Source organism: Lissotriton vulgaris, chromosome 1_1 (genome assembly GCF_964263255.1).
Source record: "Lissotriton vulgaris chromosome 1_1, aLisVul1.2, whole genome shotgun sequence".
Classification (NCBI taxonomy): domain Eukaryota; kingdom Metazoa; phylum Chordata; class Amphibia; order Caudata; family Salamandridae; genus Lissotriton; species Lissotriton vulgaris.
This window is the reverse complement of record NC_141685.1, coordinates 1,011,272,484-1,011,300,152: the sequence shown is the minus strand read 5'-3', so window position 1 is coordinate 1,011,300,152 and position 27,669 is coordinate 1,011,272,484. Positions and strand designations below refer to the sequence as shown.

At 47.1% G+C, this 27,669-nt stretch overlaps 1 protein-coding gene across 1 annotated transcript in view; it reads left to right on the top strand.

Moving 5' to 3' along the window:
• EVI5L (ecotropic viral integration site 5 like) overlaps positions 1-27,669 on the top strand; it is a 1,294,704-nt gene that overhangs the window by 566,591 nt on the left and 700,444 nt on the right. The window contains exon 7 of the mRNA XM_086928161.1: positions 6,570-6,695. Coding sequence (XP_086784287.1) covers positions 6,570-6,695 — 126 coding nt within the window. The remainder of the gene's footprint in view (positions 1-6,569; positions 6,696-27,669) is intronic.

Sequence of the window (27,669 nt, the reverse complement as noted above, 5' to 3'; positions counted from 1 at the left end):
ATTTAGACCACACCCCTACTTGGATTGGCCACGCCCCTTTAAGTGGTTTTCCCGCCCATTTTAGAGCACCCCCAGTTTTTTTTCCCCACTTAAAGCCCTGGGTAAAATTAACGATTTAATCAAGTGCTCGAAATTCCCTACCAATTCTTTGATTAAAGGCGGCTGTACTATGTCATTATTTTGCACATATGTCTCGTTTGATGTCAGGTCTTTTGCTATATTCTTGGCGTTCCCTTGTTTGGTATCTGTTTTCTTCCTAGACTTAGCGCTTCTACCTTGAAATATGTCCACCCCTCGTTTCCTCTTTCTGGGAGCAACCTGGCTCTTAGGCATTATGGGTGAAAGGGTAAGTGGTTGGGGCAATGTCAGCGAAGTCCCTTCCATTGAAGCCTCATTTTCTAGTAAGTCTATTATGGGATTGGATAAAGAATTCTGTTCACGTAACTGAAGGGGAATGCTAATTTCTCTCTCTTTATCTTGGGGATCAAGTTGGTGTGGGGGGAACATGACCTTGCTGACTACCCCCAAAGAAGCACTGATATCATTAGCCAGCGATGGACAAAGTGCCATGGAGGGCAAGGAAGACGATTCCGTAATACTAGTGTCCTTTTGAATGTGCTGTACATGTGTTACAGGGGGAATACGTGGGAGGGATACAAACGATGGTAGTAGGTACGAATCCTGGGAATTATTAGTGGTATCCGAAAGATTGATCATAGAAAGCGGGGGCAGTGAGCCCACGGGTAGCGAGAAACGTCTTTCAGTATGCTCAATTGCGGTTCTCACTACTCCGATGGTCCTTTGTAGCATACGATCAATGGCTGTCAGTGAATGCGTGTTGGACTTGGGATGTTTAACGGGTTTTGAGGAGGGCATGATGACGGACAAAAAGGGCTGATTAAGAACAGTAGATCAACAAGCTAATATAAGCAGTTCTTACTTTGTGGTGTGGTGAGATCCTACGGACAGATCAGCCTCATTCTCATTCGAGGGCCAAGGGGGGTGGCCCAGCCCAGTCTCCTTCGGCTCCCGAATGGCCACAAAATGACCCGCCCTTTGCCCGGGCTTCGCTCGGCGTCCCGCTCGCGTCCCACGAAGCTGGGGGTGCGCTCTATTAATAGCCCCGCGGGTCCCGGGAGATGACGTTGGCGGCTCCTGCTGCTAAGCCCCCTGGGTAATGTAGTCCTCCACTCGGCGGCCGCTGGTGGAGATAGCGGCGGCGGGAGGACTACTGCGGGAATGAAGTGGGTTGAGCAGCGGTGCCGGTGGTTGCTGCAGGCAGTTCTTCACAGAGGCAAGGCCGCAGTAAGTTTCTCAGGTAGGAATGCCCCCGAACACAAAGGGATTACACCCGCTCCGCCGAGAATGCGCTCTATTAATAGCGCCGCGGGTGCCGGGAGAGGACGTTGGCGGCTCCTGCCGCTAAGCCCCCTGGGTAATGTGGTCCTCCACTCCGCGGCCGATGGTGGAGATAGCGGCGGCGGGAGGACTACTGCGGGAATGAAGTGGGTTGAGCAGCGGTGCCAGCGGTTGCTGCAGGCAGTTCTTCACAGAGGCAAGGACGCAGTAAGTTTCTCAGGTAGGAATGCCCCCGAACACAAAGGGATTACACCCGCTCCGTCGAGAATGCGCTCTATTAATAGCGCCGCGGGTGCCGGGAGATGACGTTCTATCCCCTTAACAATGTCAATATCTTCCTGAAGACTAGGATTATGGCATCCTAAAAGTCGTTCTTGGATTTTTTTGGGAAAAATAATGAAAAAAGAATTGGTCTTTGATGTATGTGTCTACCATCTCATTAAATTTACAGTTTGTCACAAGAACTAAAGTCGCAATGTTCTCCTCGATGGTTTCATTCTCAGCTTGCTTGCGAATTGCAAAATTATGCCTGCCTACCATGATGTTAGGTTCCTCAGAAAATAGTTTTTGCATGCTTTGAACCGCCTTTTGACATTCATCATGAGGTATGAACTGCCCTGGTGCATTTTCAAACTCAGGTAGACTGTCGAATCTCCTGTCCTGCATTTCCAGGCAAACCAAACATTATAGCCTTCTTCCTCTCTGCGTTGTATTCTTTCCCATCTATGGAAACTAAATAGTTTTCAAAAGCCCTATGCCAATTTTTGCAACGCGTAGGTGGCTTGCGAGGCTCACGTAAAAAATATGCTGGAACACAAATAGCATTTCTCTGTGCCATATTACTTTCAGTAACCTGGTACAGTTTCCAACCCCTCCTTTCAACATTAAATACTATTCTTTTTTTACTTATGATTTTTTCTGTACTCGTTTAAAAAAAATTAATTTTCACTCTTATTCTTTTTATGCTGTCTAATGCGAGTTCCAGTTACTTTAATATGCTGCACTTAGAGTAATAGTAATGCGTGTTACTACACTGCCACAGCCATGAATATGCCCTTTCCGGCTTAACTTAATTGTTCACTTAATTTTAATTAGATGTGCACTGAGTAATGTTAATTTGATATTCTGCCTCAGCCGTCAATTACCATTCAAGATGGCGGCACGCTGTTAAGTCATGGACGTGCTTGAGAGCTAGGGTCTCCTTTGCCGTCCAAATGCGATCCTCACTTGAGCGCAACAGCCAATGCCTTGCTCTGCAATTGCCACTCACTTTGAATTCTTTCAAACGCCTTGCGGGTCACCAACGGTCACTCTTCCCACGTAACTGTTTCTATTCTTTTCAAATCTGTTTTTCACAATTCTCAAAATTAAAGATTTTTACAGTATTTTTTCACAATGGTTGTTCTGTACGCTAGTTACCGACTGTCATTCACGCGTTATCCACTACGTAGTTTAAGGTCAAAACACTCTGCGTGGGGCCAATTTTCCTCACATCACTCGTCGCCACATTTTTTATGACCGATGTCAAAAGGTGAATAGAAGTTATTTATTCTGAACATAACATCATAGGGCCCACACACAGGTGGAAACTGGACGTGCGTTACCAAGCACAATAAGGTTCAGCAAATAGCTCTAACATTCTAACATGTCATATAAATATGTCAAAGTAATGCTTAAGCAAAACAAAGTACTAATGACATACTAAAATAAACACGTTTAGAAAATGTCATTATGCCTATGTACAACAGCCCCACACTCATAGGGAGCCTCTAAGTTATGCCCCAGTCTTAGGTCCCCAGCAGCCTCACCTTAATTACAGAAGGTCCTGTGTCAGATACCATGTGGGGTGGCAAACGGTGAACGGCAACAGCACACAGCCGCGACACCGGCCCCCAGTCTCAGCATCAAAAATGCGGTGCAGCTAGCAGAGGTATCGGAACCCGTTTGCCACCATCTTGTGCTGAGTCGGCTTCTTCCTCAGTCCACTCACTGCAAACTTGCCCGCCCCAGGTCCCACCCCGCCCCGGCAGCAGAGGTGTCCAGTACAGTGAAATCTGGCTAACGTTTGTAGCCCGAGTTTCTCAACTCCCAGTCTTTTACTCCGTGGTTGATACAGTTCTCCACGCCATTTGCTGTTTCCGTGTTCATTCGGTATTCAGTTGGAAATTCAAGGGAGTCTCTTCTGCATAGAAAAAATATCGTCCTGATGATGGTCTATTTGACGACTGCCCTCTAGACCGAAACGTCGACACTCCATCATCTCCTTTAATGTTGTTTTGACACTAACTCACAACCATTTTTTATTAATTAATTTAGGTTGCGTGGTTTATTATCTGGAGTTGATGTTTTTAGTTATGAACTGTAGAAAAAAACATTGTTTACCTCTGTTCATGACTTCTTGCTCAAATTAATTTGTTTGTATTTTTCTCCCCAATTTTGTTGCAGTAAAAAACTTTGTGCCACAATACAACTTTTTCTCTGTGTTCTCTTTTCTCCTTCCATAAATACATTTACTATTTTGATTTAATACTGTTATCCTGAGGATACTACTGAGTACGTTACGTATGTACAACTCACTTAACAAATCTAACCTCTTTTAAACAAGTCCCTTGTAGCATATTTTGACTTGAATTACAAAGTGCCCAAGCCTACAAGGTTTTTTTGGTTTCCCCTGCCTATAACGGTGTCGTAGTGGTGGCGGGTGCGGGGGCCAGGGGTTCTGGCGTTGGGTGCGGTCCAGGCGCGGGCGGGCGGAGACATGCTTGCTGCGCGCCAGCGGTGCAACCGTGCAGCAGCCGGCATGTGTGGGGAGGTGGGAGTGAGGAGCAGCTGGGAGGTTGGGGCAGCGAATGGTCAGTCAGGGGGGCGGAGCTGCAGGGATCGCAGTTGCGGGGACGGTGAGGGGTGACGAAGGAAACAGAAGGCAAAAGGGCACAACAATTGAGGGGAAACAAGTGGCACAGAGGGCAGAAAGGTCACAAAAAGGGCAAAAAGGTCACAAGAATACAGGGGGAAACGAGTGGCACAGAAGGCAAAAAGGTCACAGGAAGGGCAAAAAGGTCACAGAAAACGGTGGGAAACGAGTGGCACAGAGGGCAAAAGGTCACAAGAAAGGGCAGAAATGTCACAAAAATCGGGGGAAACGAGTGGCACAGAAGGCAGAAAGGTCACAGAAATGCAGGGGCAGCTAAGCAACTGAAGGCAAAAACAGGCAGAGAGACACGGGGCCGCGAGGGGAGCGAAAGGAAAAACCGGGCAGAGAGACACGGGGGCAGCGAGGGGAGCAGAAGGGAAACCGGGCAGAGAGACATGGGGCAGCGAGGGAGAGAACGGGCACAGGCGGTGCTGTGCAGAGGGGGAGCGACCTACCTGGAAGGGTCAAGGGTCGGTCTCCTCACCGCGCAGCGGCCGGCCTATATGGGGAGGTGGGAGGGAGGAGCAGCTGGGAGGCGGGAGGTGGGGTCAGCGAATGGGCAGTCAGTGGGACAGGTACGCAGCGGCGAGGGGCGACGAAGAAACAGAAGGCAAAAGGGCACAACAAGTGAGGGGGAAACGAGTGGCACAGAGGCAGAAAGGTAACGGGTGGCACAGAGGCAGAAAGGTCCCAAGAAAGGGCAGAAAAGGTCACAAAAACGGGGGGAAGCGGGTGGCACAGAGGCAGAAAGGTCCCAAGGAAGGGCAGAAAAGGTCACAAAAAACAGGGGGAAACGAGTGGTACAGAGGTTAAGGTTAAGACTTTCTTTATTTAGATATATAAAAACATATCTTTAAAAGATTCTTCCAGCACATTAATACAATCTTACAACTTAAAAGAAATTAAAAAATGAAAAAAAAAATAAAAACAGAGTGCAATTTGGCTTTCTTATCAGTGCTTACTGCAACGTCAATTTAGAAATTAGCACTCCCGGACAGTGCAGGTAGAGTTAGATGCACATTATTCTGCACAGTGGTCCACTTTTTCTAAGAGTCTGTAGGCATACTGAACAAATTTGGCCAATTTTATGTTTAAGTCAGTGTTCTCTAAGGACAGAGCAGCAGTAATGGCGTGTCTGCAAGTCTGAACTCCCAGCCTGTTCCATTCCGGCCTGAGTAGACGTCTGCGTTGGGAAATGAAGAAGGGGCATATACAAAGCACGTGCAAAAAAGTTTCGTTTGCTGACCCACACCCTCTGCACGTTTGAGTGGTACAGAGGCAGAAAGGTCACAAGAATGGGCAGAAAAAGGTCACAAAAAACGTGGGGAAACGAGTGGCACAGATGCACAAAGGTCACAAGAAAGGGCAGAAAAGGTCACAAAAAACGGGGGAAACGAGTTGCACAGAGGCACAAAGGTCCCAAGAAAGGGCAGAAAAGGTCACAAAACACGGGGGGAAACGAGTGGCACAGAGGCAGAAAGGTCCCCCGCTCTGTGAACGGATTCCAGAGTTAAGGAGTTGTTACCTTTTTAAGGGCACTAGCTTGACGCACCCGTGTTCCATGTCCTTTGTGCTCTGGTCTTCTGGCTTGGAAAATCACGAAAAGAAACTGACGCCAGCAAGCTAGAGTGGCACCTATATAGGCACCATGCACATCACTTCCTCCCAATGACGCCACATGTAGCAAAACAACGCCGCCTACCAGTGCGCCCGGGTAGTGCTCAACAAAAATTTCTGAATTCTGTCTGCCGCCTAGGGAATATTTTAAGGTAGGTGATCTACAGCTAGATAGTCTTTAACAGATAAGGTAAGTAACTTGTTTGATCCGTCTTCTCTGAGATTCAGGATCCAAGGAGTTACTTCAAAAGTCAGAATTCAGTTTATCCTGAACAAGAGCCTCAGAGATCCTTCAGGCTGATCTTAAACGTATTTCTAGGTGTCAGGCATGCTGTCAGTTTGGAGTTTAAAGAATTATTTGCCGGCCTCAGTGCCAAATTACCTTATTGTCCTAGATATTCGAGTATACACTTATGGGTCCACAGGATACTCCTACACATAGTCTGGAAAAGGAGATTCCTATCTCACTTGTTTATGTCTTCACTTTACAGATGCAGGAATTCCATTGCACAATACATGTTTTTTCTGTACAAGGGTTTTTTTTATGCTACGTACCCAAGTTGAGCCAAATTTTCATGCTCACAGTGTGATAGACACGATATCCATGTGAGATTCCTTTCTTATTCACATTGCAAATGTCTTTCCTGCCTCATGAGAAAATATTTCACTTTCACTTCAGATGCCAGAAGAAGAAGCCTTCTGTGTGTTTGTGCGGTTGATGCAGGAGTATCGCTTGCGGGAGCTCTTCAAACCCAGCATGGCTGAGCTTGGCCTCTGCATATACCAATTTGAGTACCTGCTGCAGGTTAGTGTGTTCAGGGGTAGGTCTGGACCCTCTTTAGGGCCACAACATGAATTCGTTAATGTTTGCTTTTTATTTAGGTGAATTGAGTGTTGGAAATGCAGACATTTCGCATTTTTAATATGCTTGGCATGTTAATATGCAATGAGGAAAGACCGGATTGCTGAGTTATGATATAGATTTGGAATGTGCTTCTGCTTGTGAATAGTTTTCTATTTAGATGTGCACCTTAATCTAACATTTTCTCTCAAATGTGGTTTTTGTATTAGTTTGTTTATCTGAGAGATCTTGTAATCTCTGATCTATGCAAAATGTCGAATCCTACCACATATATTGTGTTCCATCTCATGTGGCACGTCATGGAAACCATGGAAAACAGAGATTGACATTCAACGGATTTCCACTGATAATCATAAACACTGGAGTGTCTTGTTCATACGCTGGATGATAGAACACTTTCCTACAAAATGTATCAATAACATATCTTTTCATTTTTAAGAAACTATTTTTAAAAGCAATATACATTTTTGACTATTATAGGGGTCTATTTTGGAAACCTTTTGTATATTTTCTGTGTATTTTTTTTAATGTTAAAGTTAAAAGGTTACTTCATTAACAAATGTTACAAGAAATTTCGTAGGCAAACTTTTTTGAAGTAAAAATGATAGTAAAGAAGTTTGGTGTAGCTAAATAGGCTGAGGACAGTTTATGCTGGAAAACTGACCAAGATCACTAAAGGAGCCACACTCCTCCAGTAAATCCTTCATGCCTTGTCAGAGTCCGTTGCTTCAGTTATTTTTTCCTGATCTTGCAGTGTCCTGGTGCACTGATCTCTCTTAGATTATTTTTCTTAGAAAAAAAATTTCAAAGCTTAACTAAAACACAATTACTTCCAGTAATTTTTCTTTTCTGCATGAAATCCATTTGCAGAAGAAAAACAGGTACTTATTTTTTCCTCTTCTTCTCTCTGCCCCCAAAAGGAACAAGCATTAAGTAGCTCCTACAAGAGTGACAAGGAATCACAAAGTCAGTTGGTTGCTGAATATTATGCAAAATCGCTATTTTATGAAGTTCACGTCATGTCCTCCAGCCATTCCTCGAAATAAGGCTTGCCTCTTTCAACTGGAACAGCTTCAACAACTAATCAATACCTTTCTGGAGTAGCAGGCCTAGGAAAGGAAATGTATTACTGTTATTTTCTGGTTGGAAAAACGTACAACAGAAGGAATTAAGTCCCATTCATTAACTTGAAACTTGCAAATAAATGGGTAAAACGAGAGAAACTCTAGATGCTAGCTCCCCACCAAATCTACCATCAGCGAAGTACAGGACATTGGATGTGTGCTACAGTCCATTTGAAGGAACTTTTTCAGGAGTTCCAGGGCAGTTAGAGGTTATTGTGCTCCAATTGTAACAATTTGAGCCATTTACCACTGATGCCCTGGGACTTTACAGTATTGACAAACACGAAACTGAGCACCAAGTAACCCTTTTAGCTCGTGATTCTCATGGTTGCAAATTGGAGCAATGCAAGGCTTACTCAGGGAGTTGAAGTGGAGTAGAAACTCAGACCTCAATAAAGAACCTAGTTACTGCTAATAAGTCATTGTCCTGACATTACTTCTATTCATGAAAAAACGTACTTTATTCCTGACACAAAGCCAAGTACTAAATTTGAAATACAGAGTTAAATAATGTCCACAGGTAATATTTGTGCAATAATTCTGCTCTGAAGTTAACTCCCAGGTCCTCTACACTTCATAGGAGAGAAAACTCTGTACACCAAACCTAAGCTTCCAAATTGCAGACGGACAGTACACCATGCACACTACCTTATAAATATGCAACACCGTGTCACCCTGCTGGCTGAGAGAATTCCTAACTCCAGCTGGTGTGCCCATGGGCACACAGGCTGGAGAAACCGCTGCACTGCATTACTTAACAGCCATGCTGTTTCTCTCAGTGGATTGGAGGTCAAGGTTTATGCACAGTTAACCATCTCTGTTTCTGAAGCGATAGGACTGCATGGAAACAGCACTGCAGAGGGTGTGCTCTCGCTCTCTCGATGCATTGTATTAAATATTTCCTGCTAGCTCATTCTAGTACCCAATCTCAAGGCCACCTCCCAAACAAGTGAAGAGCCCACCTTGGGTTGAAACGGTGATCCTTATCGGGGGTCTACAACGTGCATCAACAAGGTGCAGTGTAGAGTTCAGCTGTTGTCTACCCTTCACTTGCACTTTTGCTTCTCTCAGAATCATCAAGTGCCCTTGTTAATGTCCTTAGCTCTAAGATAGTGGTTCTCAATCTTTTGACTTATGTGGACCCCCAGTAAATCATCTGCTGGAACTTGATGACCTCCGCTGAATCATTTTTGGAATTTAAGGGACACCCCACTGAATCATTATTGGAAGCCAGGGACCCCAGCCTAACCATTTTTGTTGATTTGTGCTGCAAAACACAACAAATCTACAAACAAGCATTCATCAAACAAATACACAAATGATGACGATTTTTGTTTAATTCACAAATATAAAACAATCTGAATTTTAATATTATTCGGGAAGGTTGGAGTTTAAGGCCACTCATCGGCCATACTATATTCTGTGGATGCACTTGCACTACTCTCACAAATCAATCTGAAGATAGTAACTTAATAATAATACTAACTTAATTGTAGCCTCCAATTTAAAAATAGTTTACAGAACGCGTTAAAATCTGGAATTTAAAATGCTGCTTCTTTATTCACATACACTTAGCTAATCTGTTAGGATAATTTAATTTTCTAAGCAGTTACAGACCAGCTTAGTAGGCTTTGTAGACCTCCAGGGGTCCCCGGACCACAGGCTAAGAACCACTGCTCTAAGCTATTACAGTAGATGCTTCTTTGATGCAAAGTGGATGCTTTTCTTCCCTTGTATGCTTTCATTTTTAAAAACAATGACAGCCTTTGCTAAGTGTGTGTGGTGTAACCTGCCTAAAAAACAGTGCCATTGGATGACATGAGAGTGCACCCTCCCCAATAGAGTCTGTAAAAGTTAGGACTCAGTCCAAAAAAAAAAAGTTACTACAGGTGTCCCCATTCCCTGCAGTTTACAGCCCTGGCTTCCTTCTCTGCCTGTGTCTTTTGTCAGCCGAACAACTCACAAAGCTCTTAGTCTACAATTGCATTTGGGATAGAGTTTCTATATTGAGGCCCACAATGCCTTGCTCTAGACTTGCAAATGTCCTTACATAGTTAAATGACAAAAAGCTGCCAGTTGCTATGGCGCTGGCCATTCAGCAGGAGGCGCCAGATCAAAGGGTGAAATCCAAGCCGCAGCTTCCAGGAGGAGGTCAGACCTCTGGTTATGTGAGTGGGGATAACTCAAGCAGACTTATTCGTAACCCACGGGAGGGTTCGCGTGATAGACATCCGCAACACACAGCATTTCGCGCAATTACGTACACACGGCAGAGTTCACGAAATGATCAGCATTGCATCACTACAGTCATTTAAAAGGAGCGCCCTCACGAATAATGCCCGTTTGCCCAATTAGTTGTGTTACTGCTTCGTGGCACGCCGAGGAGGCACATTATTGTTGTCTTGTCAACATGTGACAACTCCAATCAGGGAAATGTCTAGTAGAGCGGACACCAGAAGAGGCTTGGACAAGCTGACTGAAACAGCTCATTATCCTCAAACAAGCCCCATGCGCCGCTGGTGCGTCGCCTTTAATATGGAAAAGAGTGGCGCACGGGCGGCGCATGGGGCTTGTAAATACAACTCTTTTGTATTTTTGCTGTTTGTGTGAAATTGGGTCCATGCTTTTGATCTATGCTTTGGGGATTACTACTCACAAATGCATACAGATTTTTAAAACACGGCACTTCCGCGTCACTGCGCATAACTGTGCATCACAGTCCGAGTTATTAAAAAGTAACTTGGTTTATGATGAGTTTGGTACTGCCTTAGGTTTACAAGTCACTTGGGTATGAAGTGTACACGGATGTCTTGTTTTTAAAAGTCAGTCCAAGGATGCTGTATATATTACACTTGTTTTATGAAGTACGTTTGGGTATGGAGTACATGATTGAACCTCTTTTTAAAAGAGAGGTCGGGTGTTCGGGTGTGTAAGCGCAGTCCAGTGTTACATATATAAAGTAACGAGATATGTTCAGAAACGCATGTAAGGAACTGGTGGAACTATGTTTTACAGTTTGCACTTAAAACAGCACACATTTTTTTATAAACAATGAAACCGGGTGCTGTGCTAGGCACCCCAGCACCCGTGCACATTAATAAAAGAAATGAACTTTAAACCAGGCGCAATGCTGCAAGCATATTAATTTTTAACAAACATGAAACCGGGCACTAAGGTAAGAAGTGCAGCGCCCGAGCACATTACTTTTTAAAACAAGCTCTTGGCATTGCTGTGATTAGGGTGGGAGGAGAAATTCGGCTCGGGAGCAAATCGTAACGAGCGCGTGAATGGGAAGAGCGGCCATGGGAGGGGAAGTCGGAGAGTGTGAAGTGCAGGCGGGCGGCGGGGAGCGGAGCCTTTGAAGTGTGTGTGGCTTTCATGTGGTGATGCGAGGCAGGCGGATAGAAGCGCGGTCACGAGACCACATGCACTTCTGGAAATCCGCTTTAGTTTAGCTCTTATTTTAGCCCCTATAGTCTCGTCCTATTCATTCCTTGCGGAATAGAATAGGACTAGACCTAAAAAAGTAGGAAGCATGCCCAAGAATGCCAGATTTACTGGCTTTTATCAGCTAGTTAGCCAAAATAAAAGTCAGACTGTACATCTGGCTGAAAACATCACTTAAAATAGAATATATAGGGTAAAATAAAAGTAGGGAATGGTGCCACAGTGTAAGCCGTCGCACATAGTGTAGGTTGACCCTGCTTCTTTGATTATGACATCGCAGTCACCCAGGTGTGCGTACATCAATTCTTTTCTTTCTGCGCCAGTTAAGCGCCGATCTGGGAAGAGCCACCCCTCTGTCACTTTTTGACCGGCGTTTTTCAACTTTTTGTCAACTTCAGATTTTTTTTTCCCCATTGTGTGCGAGGATGCTGTTGAGTAAGTCCGAGTTTAAACCTTGCGGTGCCTGTCACCGCATAATGTCGGTAACCAACCCCCACCCCGTCTGTCTCTGGTGTCTCGAGCACGACCACGATTCAAAGTCATGCTCAGACTATCTGTTGTGGCTCTGAAGGCCTTGCAGGAGTGCGCTATGAAGCTCCTTGTGGCCCGGCAGTTGACACCATCCAGCGAGACTCTGCAGCGGTCCCGGTCCCGGTCCCTATCGAAGAACAGGAAGTCACAGGACCACTCCCGATGCCTCAAGTCCTCAGTCCAAGCAGACTTCGTCTTCACCTTAATTATCGTCCGTCAAGTAATGAGATTAGATGCACCAACGCTCTAGGCACGATTCTGCAGAGCTAGGGTTGGCTTTGCTCCTCCCTCTCTTTCCGGAAGCCGGAGCAACCCCTGCTCAAATTAAAGATTTTTACAAGGCCATGCGCCGAGTATTTGAGCAGGTCGGACCCCATGGGGTCGGGAAGGGCCCCATTGGACTTGATGCCGTCGGCTGCTGCCACAGCGCCAGTGGGGCCTCAGGGATCCGATTTTGGATTTGGGATTCATTCCGACTAAGGAATGGAAGCCAGAAGTCGATCACCCTTCCCTTGGCAGACGCAGTCTCTAAGTACTCCCAGTCTGACTCTGCAAGACCACACTACTCCAGTTGGTGGGAGAATCCATCATCATCTTGCCCAAGGGGGATCCATAACAGCGGACAAGTAGATCTTGCAGATCATTCTGGAGGGCTTTTCTCTGCCTTTCCTTTTTTTTCCTCCTCCCATTCTGCCAAATCAAGAAAGACTGACGCAGGATCATCTAAAATTGCTTCAAGAGGAATTTACAGCTCTCCTGGCCAAGGGAGCTATAGGGAGGGTTCTGGATTTAAAATTAGGCAGTGGCTGTTATTTCCGCAACTTTCAGATTCCGAATAAAAAACAAAGGGTTGCGGCCCATTTTAGATCTTCGGACTGTCAATCTCTTCCTCAAGAAGGAGAAGTTCAAGATGCTTACTTTAGCTCAAGTCTTGTCTGCTCTAGAACAAGAAGACTGGATGGTAGCTTTGGACCTGCAGGATGCGTATTTTCACATCCCCATCCTACCAGGCCACAGGCGTTACCTGCGGTTCAAGGTAGGCCATGAGCACTTTCAGTTTACCGTGCTCCCACTTGGCCTTACCAGTGCCCCTTGGGTGTTCACCAAGGTGATGGCAGCGGCCGCAGCTCATCTGCGCAGGTTAGGGGCGTCAGTCTTTCCTTGTCCTGTCTGGCTGTTAACGGTATCCTCGCCCCAGGTGGGTGTTTCCCAACATCAGACTACGGCAAACCTCTTGCATTCGCTGGGGTTCGCTATAAACTTGCAGAAATTACACCTGAATCTTCTCAGATGCTCCCTTTCATTTGGGCTGTTCTGGACACCGAAATCTCACCAATGTGCTCCAGATCTCGGAAGGAACTGAAAGAGATCTGCAGTGGTGGTTGACAAACTGCGATTGGGTCAACAGCAGACCTCTCTGCCTTCCCCAACCAGATTTCATAGTAGTAACAGAGGTGTCCCTTCTGGGATGGAGCGGCCATCTGGGAGAGGTGGAAATCCAAGGAAACTGTTAACCGGCGGAGTCAGGGCTCCACATGAATTTGTTGGAGCTTCGAGCGATTCAATTGGCATTGAAGGCATTTCTTCCCTCTGTCAAAGGAAAGATAGTGCAGGTGTTCACGGACAACATCATCACCATGTGATACTGCAACAAGCAGGACGGGCAAGGTCTTGGACCATTTTTCAGGAGGTCCTGTGTCTCTGGAAATGGTTGGAACAGTAGGTCATAACCCTGGTGGTTCAACACCTGCCAGGTTCTCTGAAGCCCAGGGCGGACACACTCATCCATAAATGCCTAGCAGGTCACAAATGGATTCTCCAGTCAGAGATGGCACAAGGTCTCTTTCAGCAGTGGAGAGAACCTTGGTTAGATCTGTTTGCCTCCGAAGAGAATGCGCAGTGTCAGGAATACTGCACGCTGGAGTTTCCAAGGCGGCTATCGCTCAACGACGCCCTTCATCGCGATTGAGCTCATGACTGCTGTTGGCTTTCCAATACCACTCCTGCCCAGGGTTCTAATTGCACCTACCACCCCACCCGATCACACAACAGTTTAAAACGCCTCTGCTCCAAATTTGACCTACAAGACTCGTGGCGCCTGCAACACCCTGACGGTCGTGATTACACGTTCTACTCGACTCCCCATAACTCCTACTCCAGGATCGATTATATCCTTATCAATAGCCCTTTCACCCACCTTATTAAGGAAACCAATATTGGTCTCAGACCACTCCAGCATCCAAACTAAACTAGTAGACACCAGATCTATCCATCCCCCGAAGAGATGGCGCTTCAATGATGATATTTTCACGGAACCAGAAAACAAGAAAAAAATACAAGCAGCCATACAAGACTACCTTGCCTTAAACGATATTCCGGGCTCGGACATTGCGAATGTTTGGGACGCACTTAAAGCCACTATAAGAGGGGTGATTATTGGTATTCGGGCACAAACTAATAAGACACTAAACTTAGAGCTTGTTGCTTTAGAAAGAGACATTAAGAATCTGGAACTAGCTCACGCTGCGGACCTCCACAATACTTCGATTCTAAATGATCTCACTAAAAAGAAATAAGAGTATAACGCGATTCTTAGTAGGAGAGCGGGGGTCTGGGTTAATAAATTCAAGTCCTTGAGGATATGTGAAGGTAACAAAGCAGGGAAGTTACTGGCATCCTATTTAAAACATAAGAATAGGCAATTCAACATTGCCTCAATCAAAGATCAAAATAACACTGTCCAAACTAAACAAAACCTCATTCTCCACACCTTCAAGTCCTTTTACGAGGATCTTTACAAAAATAAATTAGACTTTGACTCTCAAGCCTGCTCCAACTACTTGAACTCCTTAGGCCTTCCAAAACTCAATGTCGCTGATAACTTGTCGTTGAACTCCCCGCTCACCCTTCAAGAAGTCTCGGCTTCCATTAAAACCCTCAAATGCAATAAGGCACCAGGCCCGACGGCTTCTCAGCCGGTTTTTACAAAAAACTCGGGTCTTCATTAAGCCCAACCCTACTAAAATTGTTCCAATCTTTTGCCTCAAAAAAAGGGGTAACAAAATCAATGAGTGAGGCCACCATTATTATTATACCCAAAGAGGGGAAGGACCCACTACTGACAAAAAACTATAGACCTATATCATTGATAAATTTGGACTGCAAGATCTACGCCAAAATCCTCGTGGCCAGACTGAACTCGCTCCTCCCTAAATTAATCAGTACATCACAGGTTGGGTACCTAAAACATTGCATGTCTAATGACAACACGAGACTTCTCTGCCATTGTTATAGAAAAAGCCAAGGCGTTTGATGCTCCCTCCATAGCTATTACCCTGGACGCAGAGAAAGCGTTCGATAGAGTATCTTTCCTTCAACCTAGGTAACACCATCATAGACATGGTTATGGCCTTATATCTCTCCCCATCCGCTCGCATTGCCATAAATGGCTCACTGTCGGATCCATTCGACCTGGAAGACAGAACTGCCCCCTCTCCCCGTCACTCTTCCTCCTTGCAATGGAACCCCTTATCGCTGACATTAAAAAGAACGACAACATTAAAGAAGTAAGTTTTGGAGATACCCGCGTTAAACTAGCCGCGTATGCGGATAACATCCTGATAGTATCTGAATCCCCGGAGCCCTCCATCGCCGCCTTGATGTCCACCATTGAATCATACTCCACCCATTCAGGGTATAAACTCAACCGAGAAATCGGAGGTCAAGCCTCCGAACATCCTAGCCACTAAAGACATTCTGGGGAATTCTGGGCTCTGCTGGCAATCAGAATTTGTCAAGTACCTGGGGATAGAATTTGGGGACTCCCTTATGGAAACCCTTCAACAAAATGAGAAGACTACCTTAACTAAAATAAAAAACCAGCTGGAAGGATGGTCCCCTTGCTTCATCACGTGGTGGGGCAGAGTAGAGACCATCAAAATGATGATCTCCCCCCTTGTGAACTACCTTATTTCAATGCTTCCCCTAACCCTCACCCAAGATTTCTTCCACAAACTAGACTAAACTCTCGCCAACTTCTTATGTAAAGGGAAAAAAGCGAGGATCAGCATTAAAAAATTACGATTAGACAAGTCACTAGGAGGGGTTAACCTTCCAGACTTCAGGCGCTATGAGACCGCCTTCCTAGCGAGACAAGGTGCCCACTGGCTAGCCCCCGAGGAGAACTACACCCAGGTTTGGCTGGAAGTCGAACAAGCGATCCTAAACGGAATCACCCCTGCTGCGGTCCTCTCACTCAATCTAAACATGTTATCTCACTCGAAATCAATCTTTCGTAACACCAAAGCAGCACTTCATAAAATCGACAAATTTCTAGATCATAGCATTAGCCGCTCAGGTTGAGAGTCTTTATGGTATAATCGATCCATACTATACAAGGGCAAAAGTCTGCAGAACTCACAGTGGGTTAAGAAAGGCATCTTTTTCCCTCACCAACTATTCGAGGGGTCATACTCTATCCCGTTCAGAGACCTACAAACTACGTATAGTCTTGCGCCTCTTGAGTTCTACACCTTCTTAAATATAAAAACCGCACTCTCTAAAGCGAAACTCTCTCTAACACCACCCTCCCTCTCATCTTACCTCAGTAGGTTAAACAGACTAGGACATCACGTGTCTCATCTCTACAAACGTATTCACCCCCAACAGACCAACCTCACCGCACCACTCACACAGTTCTGGACTGAAATGTCATCTAGACCAATTTCGAAAGCGGACTGGACCAATACCTGGGAGTCTTGCATGCGACACAAAATTAGACCGACTTTATCCCAGACCAAATATTAGTTCCTCCACCAAACCTTCTGGACTCCGGCGCGTCTCTATGCTCATAACATCACCCAAGACGCCTTCTGCTGGAACTGTAAGCGGGCGGAAGGCGACCTAGCACACATTATTTTGCATTGCGACTGTGTAACCCCCTTCTGGGACAAGATATTTTACTTTATCAGTAAACTTTTCCCCATCTCCCCGTCCAGAGAACTGCCGTTCTCTTCCAGGGGATCCTCATCAATAGTCATAAGCATTAGAATATTCCCGCCCATGCGCGGGACCCCGGAAACACTATATTATATGTGCCCCACATATATATACACATATATATATATAAATAATATATATATAAAAAACAAGCAATAGCAGCCAAATCACATCAGAGCTGAAATATGCTGTGAAGAATTTCCACCATACATGTATATAATAGGCATTAGAAACATGAGAAACAACACCAAAGATTGATTAGAAATTGTTTTAATGCTCAGAAAGCAGTAGAAATTCTCATAACTCACTGGAAGCATAAGAAGCTCCCAGGCTGCATTGCAAACACACAGTCTAAAAAGACTGAAAAGCTAACCTGTAGCTGAATAGCAAAAAACGGACACTGTGCCTTTAAGGCACTCATGGCCCCCTGTATCCCATCATGCCCCAGGGGTGACAGGTCAGTTCTTCTTTTCGGAGACTGAAAAACAAACCCAATAACAAATAGGTTAACAATATCTCCTTATTAAAGAGTATCCTTTGCCCGGGGAGGCGGGAGGGTTGCTTATGACTTTGATGAGGATACCCCTGGAAGAGAACTAGGATTACAGGTAAGTAACTAATCCTTCTCTTCCAGGGGATCCTCATCAATAGTCATAAGCATTAGAATAGAATAGCGAGCCTCTCCTCATCCCTGCGGGCAAAGGAAAGATAAGACAGAAATCTCATCAATAAGCTTGAGTAGACTATAGACTACCCAAACAGATTCCTCAAGGAGGCTTGCCCTACTTGAGTATCGGTCATGGAATCAGATTCGAGGCAGTAATGCCTCGTAAAGGTATGCACTGATTTCCAGGTTGCAGCCTTGCATATTTCCGACATGGGAACGTCATGCAAGAAAGCCACTGTAGCCACCTTCCCTCTAGTGGAATGCGCTTTTGGGGATATCAACAAAGGTTTGCCTACCCTATACAGGGCGGATTCACACACTACTCGGCCTATCACAACATACATACTAGAATAGACTACTGGCTGGCCTCCTCTTCGGTCCTTGGCGGTATCAGCTCGTGTGAGATACTCCCACGCACACTTTCGGATCACTCTCCAGTCCTGATCCATCTTTCCACTGCCAGGAAGGGGATCCCGCCCTACACTTGGCGTTTCCCACCCTATGCTCTGCTAGACGACGCCTTCCGTGGGGAGATGGCGGAAGACATAGAACGATACTTCGCCACCAATATTAACTCAGTTGATAATTTCTTTACGATATGGGAAGCCTTCAAAGTATATATTAGGGGAATGGCCATGTCCAAACACTCTAGCGTTTTACGCACCATTAGGCGGGAACTCTCCTACTTAGAAACAAAGCTTGCGGACTTAGAGAAACGACAGCTGGCAGCTTCCGTTAGTGATGTGGGGCAGGCGCTGCCGTCCTTGCTGACGGAATACAACGCACTTGCGGACAGAGAGGTCCTTTTCATGGGCAAGTACGCCACTGCTCGAGCATACGGGGAGGGGGAGAGACCGGGGGTGTTGTTGGCCCGCATGGTCAAGGGCTCCCGGAGACCTTTGGTGATAGAAGAACTGCAGACCCCGGAGGGTGATAGGGTAGCGGAGGAAGACCAGATACTGGAGACGTTTAGGCGCTACTACACGGAACTCTATCGTTCCAAGGCGGGGGGTGCGGAAACAGAAATCGACGAATACCTGGAATACATCTCGATGCCGTTCCTCAAGAACTCAGACCGGGAATTTCTGATGGCCCCGTTCCACGAAGACGAGATATTAGATGCCCTAGGCAGCATGCGGTCGGGGAGCGCCCCGGGCTCTGACGGTCTCACGGTAGGCTTTTACAAAGCATTCAAAGAACTCCTGCTCCCGCACCTGATAACCCTCTTTGACTCCATCTGCGAAGATGGCGAGATGCCACCCTCTATGCGGGAAGCTTTGCTGGTTACGATCCCGAAACCGGGGAAACCTCCTGATCTCTGTGGATCGTACAGACCGCTCAGCTTACTGAACGTAGACGCGAAATTGTACGCAAAAGTGCTGGCCAACCGGCTAGCTCTACTGGTCCCGGACCTCGTGGCATCGGAGCAATCGGGTTTCGTGCCTAGTCGGAATCTAACTTATAACATTCACACGGTACTGGGTACGATACAGCATGTTAAACAGGAGAATCGTGCGCTGGCGATTTTCCTGGATATGGAAAAAGCGTTCGACTCCGTCGAATGGCCGTTCATGATCAGAGTGTTGCGAAAATTAGGACTGGGAGAACCGTTCTTGCAGAGGATAGGAGCACTTTACCACCACCCCTCGGCCCGTCTACGGATAGGTGACAGAGTTTCAGAACCAATACACATCAGTAGGGGAACCCGACAGGGATGCCCCTTGTCGCAACTGCTGTATGCGCTGGTAGCGGAACCACTAGCATGTGCCATGCGGGAATACCATAGCCTGGAGGGTGTTAGTTTCCCCACCTACAAAATCGGTATCTCGACATACGCCGACGACACTTTACTGTATGTTCGTGACCCGGAAGCCAACTTGACCTCGATACTCAGAGAAGTGGTCCGATTTGGAGCGCTTTCCGGACTTAGAGTGAACTGGGACAAGTCGATCGCCTTCCCCCTGAGCCCAGTCACGAGGCCATTCGATATGGAATATCCCCTGCAATGGACAGACGACTCGGTCATATACTTGAGCATCCGCCTACACACGGACCCCGAGATCCTGATACGGGACAACTACGGGGTCGCGTTTAACAAACTAGTGGACGATGTGGACGTCTGGATCAGACTCCCGCTTTCACTATTAGGCAGGATTGCCATCATAAAAATGCTAGTGCTGCCCTGGTTCCTCTTCCTCTTCGTTAACATCCCGGTAGTGCTTTCGAGGGTCTTCTTTAAACGACTAACACAGGTCCTAGTCAGGCTGGCCTGGGGCGGGAAACAACCTCGAGTCAAATGGGCGACACTGACACTCCCATGCGTGATGGGGGTACTGGGGGCGCCAGACCTGGAGCGCTACTATCGAGTAGCGCAGGCGATACACTTACACTCCTGGATCCACGGAGATGCACGTACGCCGCATCTCATTCTAGAGCGGCTGTTTGCTGACCCGCTCCCCCTGCCAGCCACGATCTGTCTCCCAACGGACCGAGTGGTCGGACAGATGGACTCGCTCAAGGCGACCAACCACGCATGGCATGCACTGATGAGGGAGCGAGGTTGTGCGTTGATGTACTCCCCACAAATGCCGGTGGCCTGGGCCCTATGGTTAGACCCGCTTAACGAGAAGGGAGTAATAGAGGCCCTAAGAGCCCTTGGCATACTGAATATGGAGGACTTGTTCTTTGAGGGTACTCTGAAAACCTGGGAACAACTCCCCCCTATCACCCCGGCTCCCTCGCTGCTACAAAGGTTCCAGTACCACAGGCTCCGATCGGCCTGCCGGGACATACTAGGCCCCTCGCTGAAGGAGCCTGAGGAGATCCCGGAATTGACATATGTTATTAAGACTAAAACGCCTACAAAACTGGTCTCAATAGTCAACAAGCTAGGAATCTCGCACCAAACATTGCCTACCTCTGCTCCTAGAGCAGCGTGGGAAACAGATCTCCAGGCCCCCATAGATGATGCTATGTGGCGCTATTGCTGCGCCAACACCCGGAAAGTTTCTCTTAATGGCAGGCACCGACTAGTGCATTTTAAATTTCTGCAGAGGGTGTATTACACCCCCGAGCGGCTACATCGCTATGAACTACGTGCATCCTCGGAGTGTGAGCGCTGTCGAGCCCAGGTCGCCGATTTCTTTCATTTGGCCTGGCTATGCCCAGGGGTAAGCTCCTTCTGGGAGGAGGTATTTGCTGAGCTAGACAGGATACTGGGGGAGACGTTGCAGAGATCCCCGTCGCTTGCACTGCTGGGCTTCTCCAAGCCACTGGCCCCCTCGTTGCGCAGGATAGTGGATGTGGCGATGTTATTGGCTAGAAGAGTTGTGGCAACGTGCTGGATGCGCGGATCACTCCCTACCAAAACGAGATGGCTCAGGGACCTCCAATACTGCTGCACCCAAACGGAACTGTACAGCGAACTGCTGCCGCCTAAAAGCAGACCGAAATCCTTCTGGGACCTCTACAAGGAATACCTACACAAGGGGGAGGGGGACAGCTCTGACACGTCAGACGTCGACGAGCTCCAGGCTCAGGAGTTGGGCGATGATTTAGAACTGGGACAACTACCACATGAGGAGAACTGAAGATTTGAGTATAGGAGGTGGGAGAAGGGAGGGTGCGTATGGTACACTGGGGAGGCGGGTTGGGAGTGACGCGGACTAGAAGGTAACGTGGGTGGTGGGTGGTTATGACACACACTGAGGGCGCAACCAACATTATTAGCACAGGGAGGTTGACAGCGACTCCATCAATGCACTCGATAGCAAACTGGGAGGGCCTAGGGGTTGTTTAGGGGTAGTTTCCTTTCTGGTTTTTTCCTTTGTGTTGTTGCAAGACCGCATCGTTATAATTGCAATGTATGAATGCCGACTGTCTAATTGCAAAGATGAGGCCTTTCAGGGTGAGATATGACTGGCGTATATTGATTTGTTCCATCACTTTGCGCCGCCGGGCCTCCGGGATGCCGGCACTCTGGCTGTGTACAGTGTTCTCAAGTATTGCCCATTAGGCCCTCACGATGTTTTGTGTACTGTAAAGTGGAAATGCAATGTCTATTTACGTTGACAGTCGGTGATATCACAAAATAAAGGTCTTTATAAAAAAAAAAAAAAAGGTTTGCCTGCTAGTTGATAGGCCAACTTAATGCAAGAGACAATCCACCTGGAAATGGACCTCTTTGCTGCTGGGAAGCCAGTTCTCATTGAGCCATAGTTCACAAACAGTTGGTCCGTTTTCCTAATCCCTTTAGTCTTTTCCAAATAAAACTTAAGCACTCTTTTAAGATCTAAGGAGTGAAGTGACCGCTCGGCCGGGGTCGTAGGATTTGGAAAAAAGGAAGGGAGGGAAATAGACTGGTTTATATGAAAATCAGAGATGACCTTAGGCAAGAAGGATGGGTGAGCCTTTAGGACTACTCTGTTATGGTGGAATACAGTATAAGGTTCCTTTGCACAGAGCGCTTGTATCTCACTGACTCTGCGCGCAGAGGTAATTGCCACCAAAAAAGCTGCCTTCCAAGAGAGATGTTGTAAGGAAGCCTTGTGGATGGGCTCGAAAGGTGGAGACATTAACCTTGATAGAACTAGGTTTAATTCCCACGGAGGAGAAGGATTTCGCACAGGGGGATACACTTTTTTCAATCCCTGGAGGAAATCCTTGACCACTGGAACTTGAAAGAAAGACACCTGATCAGGTGACTTTCTGTAAGCCACAATAGCTGACAAATGCACTCTAATTGAAGCGTACTTTAAACCAGCTGTTGCGAGGGAATAGAGGTATAGTAAGATGACGTCCTCCTGCCCCTTAGTCTGATCCAAATGATGATCCCTACACCACAAGTAAAACCTTTTCCATTTGAAGGCATAGGATGCTCTCGTGGACGGTCTCTTAGCCTCCTTTAAAATGTTCATGCATTCTGGAGGCAGGTTCAAATGTCCGTATTGCAGGACCTCAGGAGCCATGCTGTTAGGTTCAATGATGGGAGGTTGGGATGCATTATCCTCCCGTTCATTTTGCTCAACAGGTCCGGTCTGCAAGGGAGTCGTTTGTGTGGACACACAGACAGATGTAGAAGGTCCGGATACCACCACTGCCGAGGCCAGTCTGGAGCAATCGGGATCATGTCCATGTTCGTCCTGAGGAGCTTGGAAACCACTCTCGGAATCAGTGCCAGGGGAGGAAACGCGTATGCGAACATCCCTGCCCAATCCAACAGAAGAGCGTTCCCCTGCGTTCCTGGCCTGTGTGTGTTTGCAATGCAGCCTGGGAGCTTCTTATGCTTCCAGTGAGTTATGAGAATTTCTACTGCTTTTTGAGTATTAAAACAATTTCTAAACAATCTTTGGTGTTGTTTCTCATGTTTCTAATGCCTATTATATACATGTATGGTGGAAATTCTTCACAGCATATTTCAGCTCTGATGTGATTTGGCTGCTATTGCTTGTTTTTTATATATATATTATTTATATATATATGTGTATATATATGTGGGGCACATATAATATAGTGTTTCCGGGGTCCCGCGCATGGGCGGGAATATTCTAATGCTTATGACTTTGATGAGGATACCCCTGGAAGAGAACTAGGATTACAGGTAAGTAACTAATCCTACCTAGCCTTCGGATTCACTCTAGAGCCCTCCCTCCACACAGACGACAGGGCACTACTTGATCTCATGCTCACTGCAGCTGTTAAAATTGTCCTTAGTAATTGGAAGGACTCTAGCAAAGCTACCTTTGATTGCTGGCTCAACCGGATAATTAGCCTCAGGGGTGCGGATAACATAGCCCTCCAACAATCACCTTGGTGCCCCCCTATGAGAAGGATGTGGTCTACCCTTGACAGTTATTTCACCACCCATAAACCACCTTCGGTATCAAAGTCCGCTCCCCCCCCACCCCCCCCCCCCCCGAAGCTCTTGTCCTGATCTGACACCACCTCAACTCGACAGTGTGGAATTACCCTGTTAGATCATTGCACTCTGGAATCCTATAGTCTACCTATAATCTACTGGATAAGCCGTCTAATGATGTATGTATTATTGTGTAACCTACTGTACATTACGTTTTACCCCTGTCGCTCTATTGTACTGTACTGTTCTTCTGTAATAATGTATGTCTTTAAGTCTGTACTACTTGTATTTTATTTTATTTGATACTGTAGCATCCAATAAAAATGTATTTGAAATAAAAAAATAAATAAACAAACATATTAACTGATATCTTTTATCCAGGTGCAACTTGTTCTGAGCCGTTATTGCGAGTGTGAGGTTCAAATGGGCACTCTATGATCACTTGCTTTAAGCCATACTCTGGCCTTCAACCTGTTGTAAGGCCACATACGCGAAATGCTGGTGACCTTCATTTTCTGACACTGTATGCCTGAAAGCCTGGTAGTACAGGCCTTGATGAGTAAAGCTATTTCTATCGCTTTCCGACCATTCTTGTGGATGTAGAGTTGAAACTTATTGATGCCTTCAGAATGAGACTCTTCGTCCAGCTTGGCCTTAAAATCCTTGAATGCTGTGTGCCTTCTGTGTAGGTACACCAATACATTATAGGACATGAAGAGCAAAATGTTCCCATCTGTCCTGGAAGACATGAAGACCTGGCTGGCTCAAACATTGCCAAGACGCAGCAAAGTATGTCTTGCATACTACTTTGGACACCAGTGTATTGTGTGGTCAGAGCAATTGCCACCTTGCAGTGCTTAGAAAACAAACACTCCTAAATGTGAGCAACCAAGTTTTCAGGGGATGTCCAGGCATCCCTTATTAACAAGTCTTTTGATGGCTCTAGATTGTTTGGCGGAGAAGGGTGATGTAGCCCTCAAACAATGAAGTACCTTGGAGTCCAGGCACAATCCTTGGGACACTTTTCTTTTACTAAGCAGTTTCACCAACTGTAAAGGAAATGTAGGGGTATTTGAGGGAGCATGCATGCAGACAATCTCAGACTTCTAAGACTGTCCAGCAGGAACAGGATCAGTCATTTTGGTGCAGAGGTTATGGTGCCGTCTGATGCTGTTCTCACCCACTCTTCTTTCTATACTGCAGCCGCTTCCAAGTTGCTTTGGAATTGGAATTGGAAGTGGATTTGTAGAGCGTGTGGCTACCCAGGGGCGTCCCAGCGCTGAGCTCGAAGAGTTAGCTAGGAAACGGATGTGACCTAGGGGAAGAGCCAGGTTTTCAGGAGCTTACGGAATTTTGATAGGTTGGTTTCCCTCCGCATGTTCAGGGGGAGGGAGTTCCAAAGCTTGGGGACATTGTATGAAAAAAGGCATCCTCCTGACCGCGCCTTCTTAATTCTGGGGACGTTTGCCAGAAAGAGGTGATCGGATCTTAGCTTCCTGTTGGCTTTATATGGTTTGATCAAGGTTTTAAGAATTGGGGGCCCTTGTCCTGGAGAATGTTATGTGTTATGCAGAGGGATTTGAAATTAATTCTCCCTTGGATTGGGACCCAGTGTAGTGAGCTTAGGGCAGGCTTGGCGGAGCATCGTTTTTTTGTGCCTGTAAGCAGCCTAGCTGCCAAGTTCTGGACAAGTTGGAGTTTGTTTATGACTGATTTCGGGGGCGCCAAGATAGAGGGCGTTCCCGTAATCCAATCTAGAGAGAATGAGACCCTGAATAAGGAGTTTTCTGGAGTGGGGGGGGGGAGTGAATTTTTTCGTGTGGTGCGTAGAAGACCAAAGCAGATTAAGGCGGTTTTCCTGGCTTGGGTTTGAAAAGTAAGGTCCTGGTCGAGCCAGACACCCAGGCTTTTTATTTCTTTCTTTGGGGAGGAAGCTTGTCCCGTGCAAGTTGGCCACATCAGTTTGGGGGAGGATTTAGATTTATTGCCTAGCACTAGGATCTCTGATTTGTCTTCGTTTAGTTTGAGGAGGGATTTGCTCATCCAGCTGGAGATTTCTTTGAGACAGGAGCATATGTTTTGTGAAGAGCGGTCCGTCTGCTTAAGGGAGAGAACAAGTTGGGTGTCGTCTGCGTACGTGACCAGCTTAATACCGAAAGGGGCTACGATTTCCTCCAGTGGGGACATATACACATTGAAAAGTGTAGGGCTTAAAGAAGAGCCCTGAGGCACCCCACATTGGAGTGTAATAGCTCTGGATTGAATGTTGCCTTCAGAAACCTGAAAGGTTCTGTTTTCTAAGAATGACTTGAGCCAGGAAAGGGCTGACCCTGTGACTCTTTTTCTGTTTAGACGGGGGACAAGGATACGGTGGTCCACCATATCAAAAGCAGTGCTTAAGTCTAGGAGGATCACTGCTGCAGATCCACCCGAGTCTAGGATCGTTCGCGCTTCTTCTACAACTGCCAGCAGGGCGGTGTCCGTGCCCTGGCCAGGCCAAAAGCCTGTTTGCGAGCGGCGTAGAAGGCCATTAGATTCAAAGAAGGTGGAGAGCTGTTGGTTAACGAATTTCTTTGCCACCTTGCTAATTCCAGGGAGTAGGGTGATGGGCCGGTAGTTATCAAGCTCTAAGGGATCCAGATGGGGTTTCTTTAGCAGTGCTCTTACTGTGGCTTTTTTCCGGTTGGGGGGAACAGTACCCTGTTCTAGGGAGGCGTTTATTAAGTTGGTGATGGGGAGGTGATGGTTGGTGTCACAAGTTTAGGATGTTAAAAGGTGCAGGGTCAAGGGGGGAACCACTTTTGATTGAATTAAAAATGTGGGGGAGCGGGGGGTGTGGCTAGCAGCCGATGATGGCGGCAGCAAACTAGAGAGGCTCCCGGAGTAAGGCGGCTTCCCGCATCAATCCGCATGCCTATCCGCTCAACAACGAACCCAGACGGGGTGCCCCGGTTCCGGTGACCGAACGGCACTTAGCAGAGAAGTTTTTGGAGCAGCGGTGCCCTGGGAACTGGTGGAAAAGACGGCATCTGTACACGGCCTGGTGACACGTGCAAAGCAGCGGCGGCTGGTTGGGTCGCTGCCCGGGCGGAAGTGGGGCCTCGGCGGAGCTATCAACCGGAAGTGCCCGTAGTGAGAGCGATCCAAGCGAAAACGGCGGTGAGAGTCCGAAGCCCCCGCAGATCATCCAAGGGCTAAACATATCGCTCAAACGACAAGGCAGTGCTGCGGGTAACGGCGACGCTAACAGAAACCGAAGCTGAAAAACAAGTGCGCAGACACCGCCATTTTCTATTTCATACGCCACTGTGGTCACGAACTTTCTCGACTGCCGGGCTGGGCGGCCTGTGCCGAGATCTCCGCAAGCTCAACAACGGATCCTGAGAATACCAACGCAATTAAAGAAGGGGTGCACACCCAACTGTGGAGATCCGGCCCAGAAAAGCCCAACTACTGCGTGGACGAGGCGCCACTGAAACTCGGGCGGCCCCGTCGACCACTCGCCACGAAGAACACCCTGGCAGAACATCACCACAGGCTGCGTGCAACAGTGCTTGAACTCTTGGTGAGTGAACATGGCGGGCAGAGGGTCCAGGAATAGTTCCACCCAAGCTAAGCTCAATAAATTTGCCTACGAGAAACAGTCTCTCCCCCAGACGGAACAACGCAAGTCTCTGGGCAAAGGAACGGAAGGAGACGGTAGGAAGAAAGCCACGCTGGAGGATGTACTGAACGCCTTGGCCCAATTGCAAGCGACTGTGGGGGCGACTGCAACGGAAGTAACCCTTATTCGGGCGGACCTCCAGAAAATGAGCGAAAGGGTGAAGCAAGTGGAGGTGGTAGCTAAATCCCTGGTGGAGGATGTCTCGGATCTGCAGGTAGAAATGGAGAAACTGCAAGCCGATAATAAGTTGCTCAAGGAAAAGCTGGATGATCATGAAGGACGCTCCCGGCGGAACAACGTCCGTATTTTGGGGGTCCCGGAATCTGAAACCACGGGTGCTATAGATCTATACGTGGAAGACTTGATCAAGAACCAGCTAGCCCCCAAGGGTCTCTCAAACTTCTTCACAGTGGAAAGGGCCCACAGAGTACCAGGAGGAAAACCGAAACCAGGGGCCTCGCCACGACCGATCTTGGCGAGACTTTTTATCTTTCGAGATCGAGACACCAACCTTCAGGCGGCCAGAGTGGCGCCAGCCATCCAAATTCAAAATTCAAGGATATCCTTCTTCCCCGATTACACGGCGGAAGTATCACGACGGAGGAGGACATTCTTAGAAGTAAAAAAGA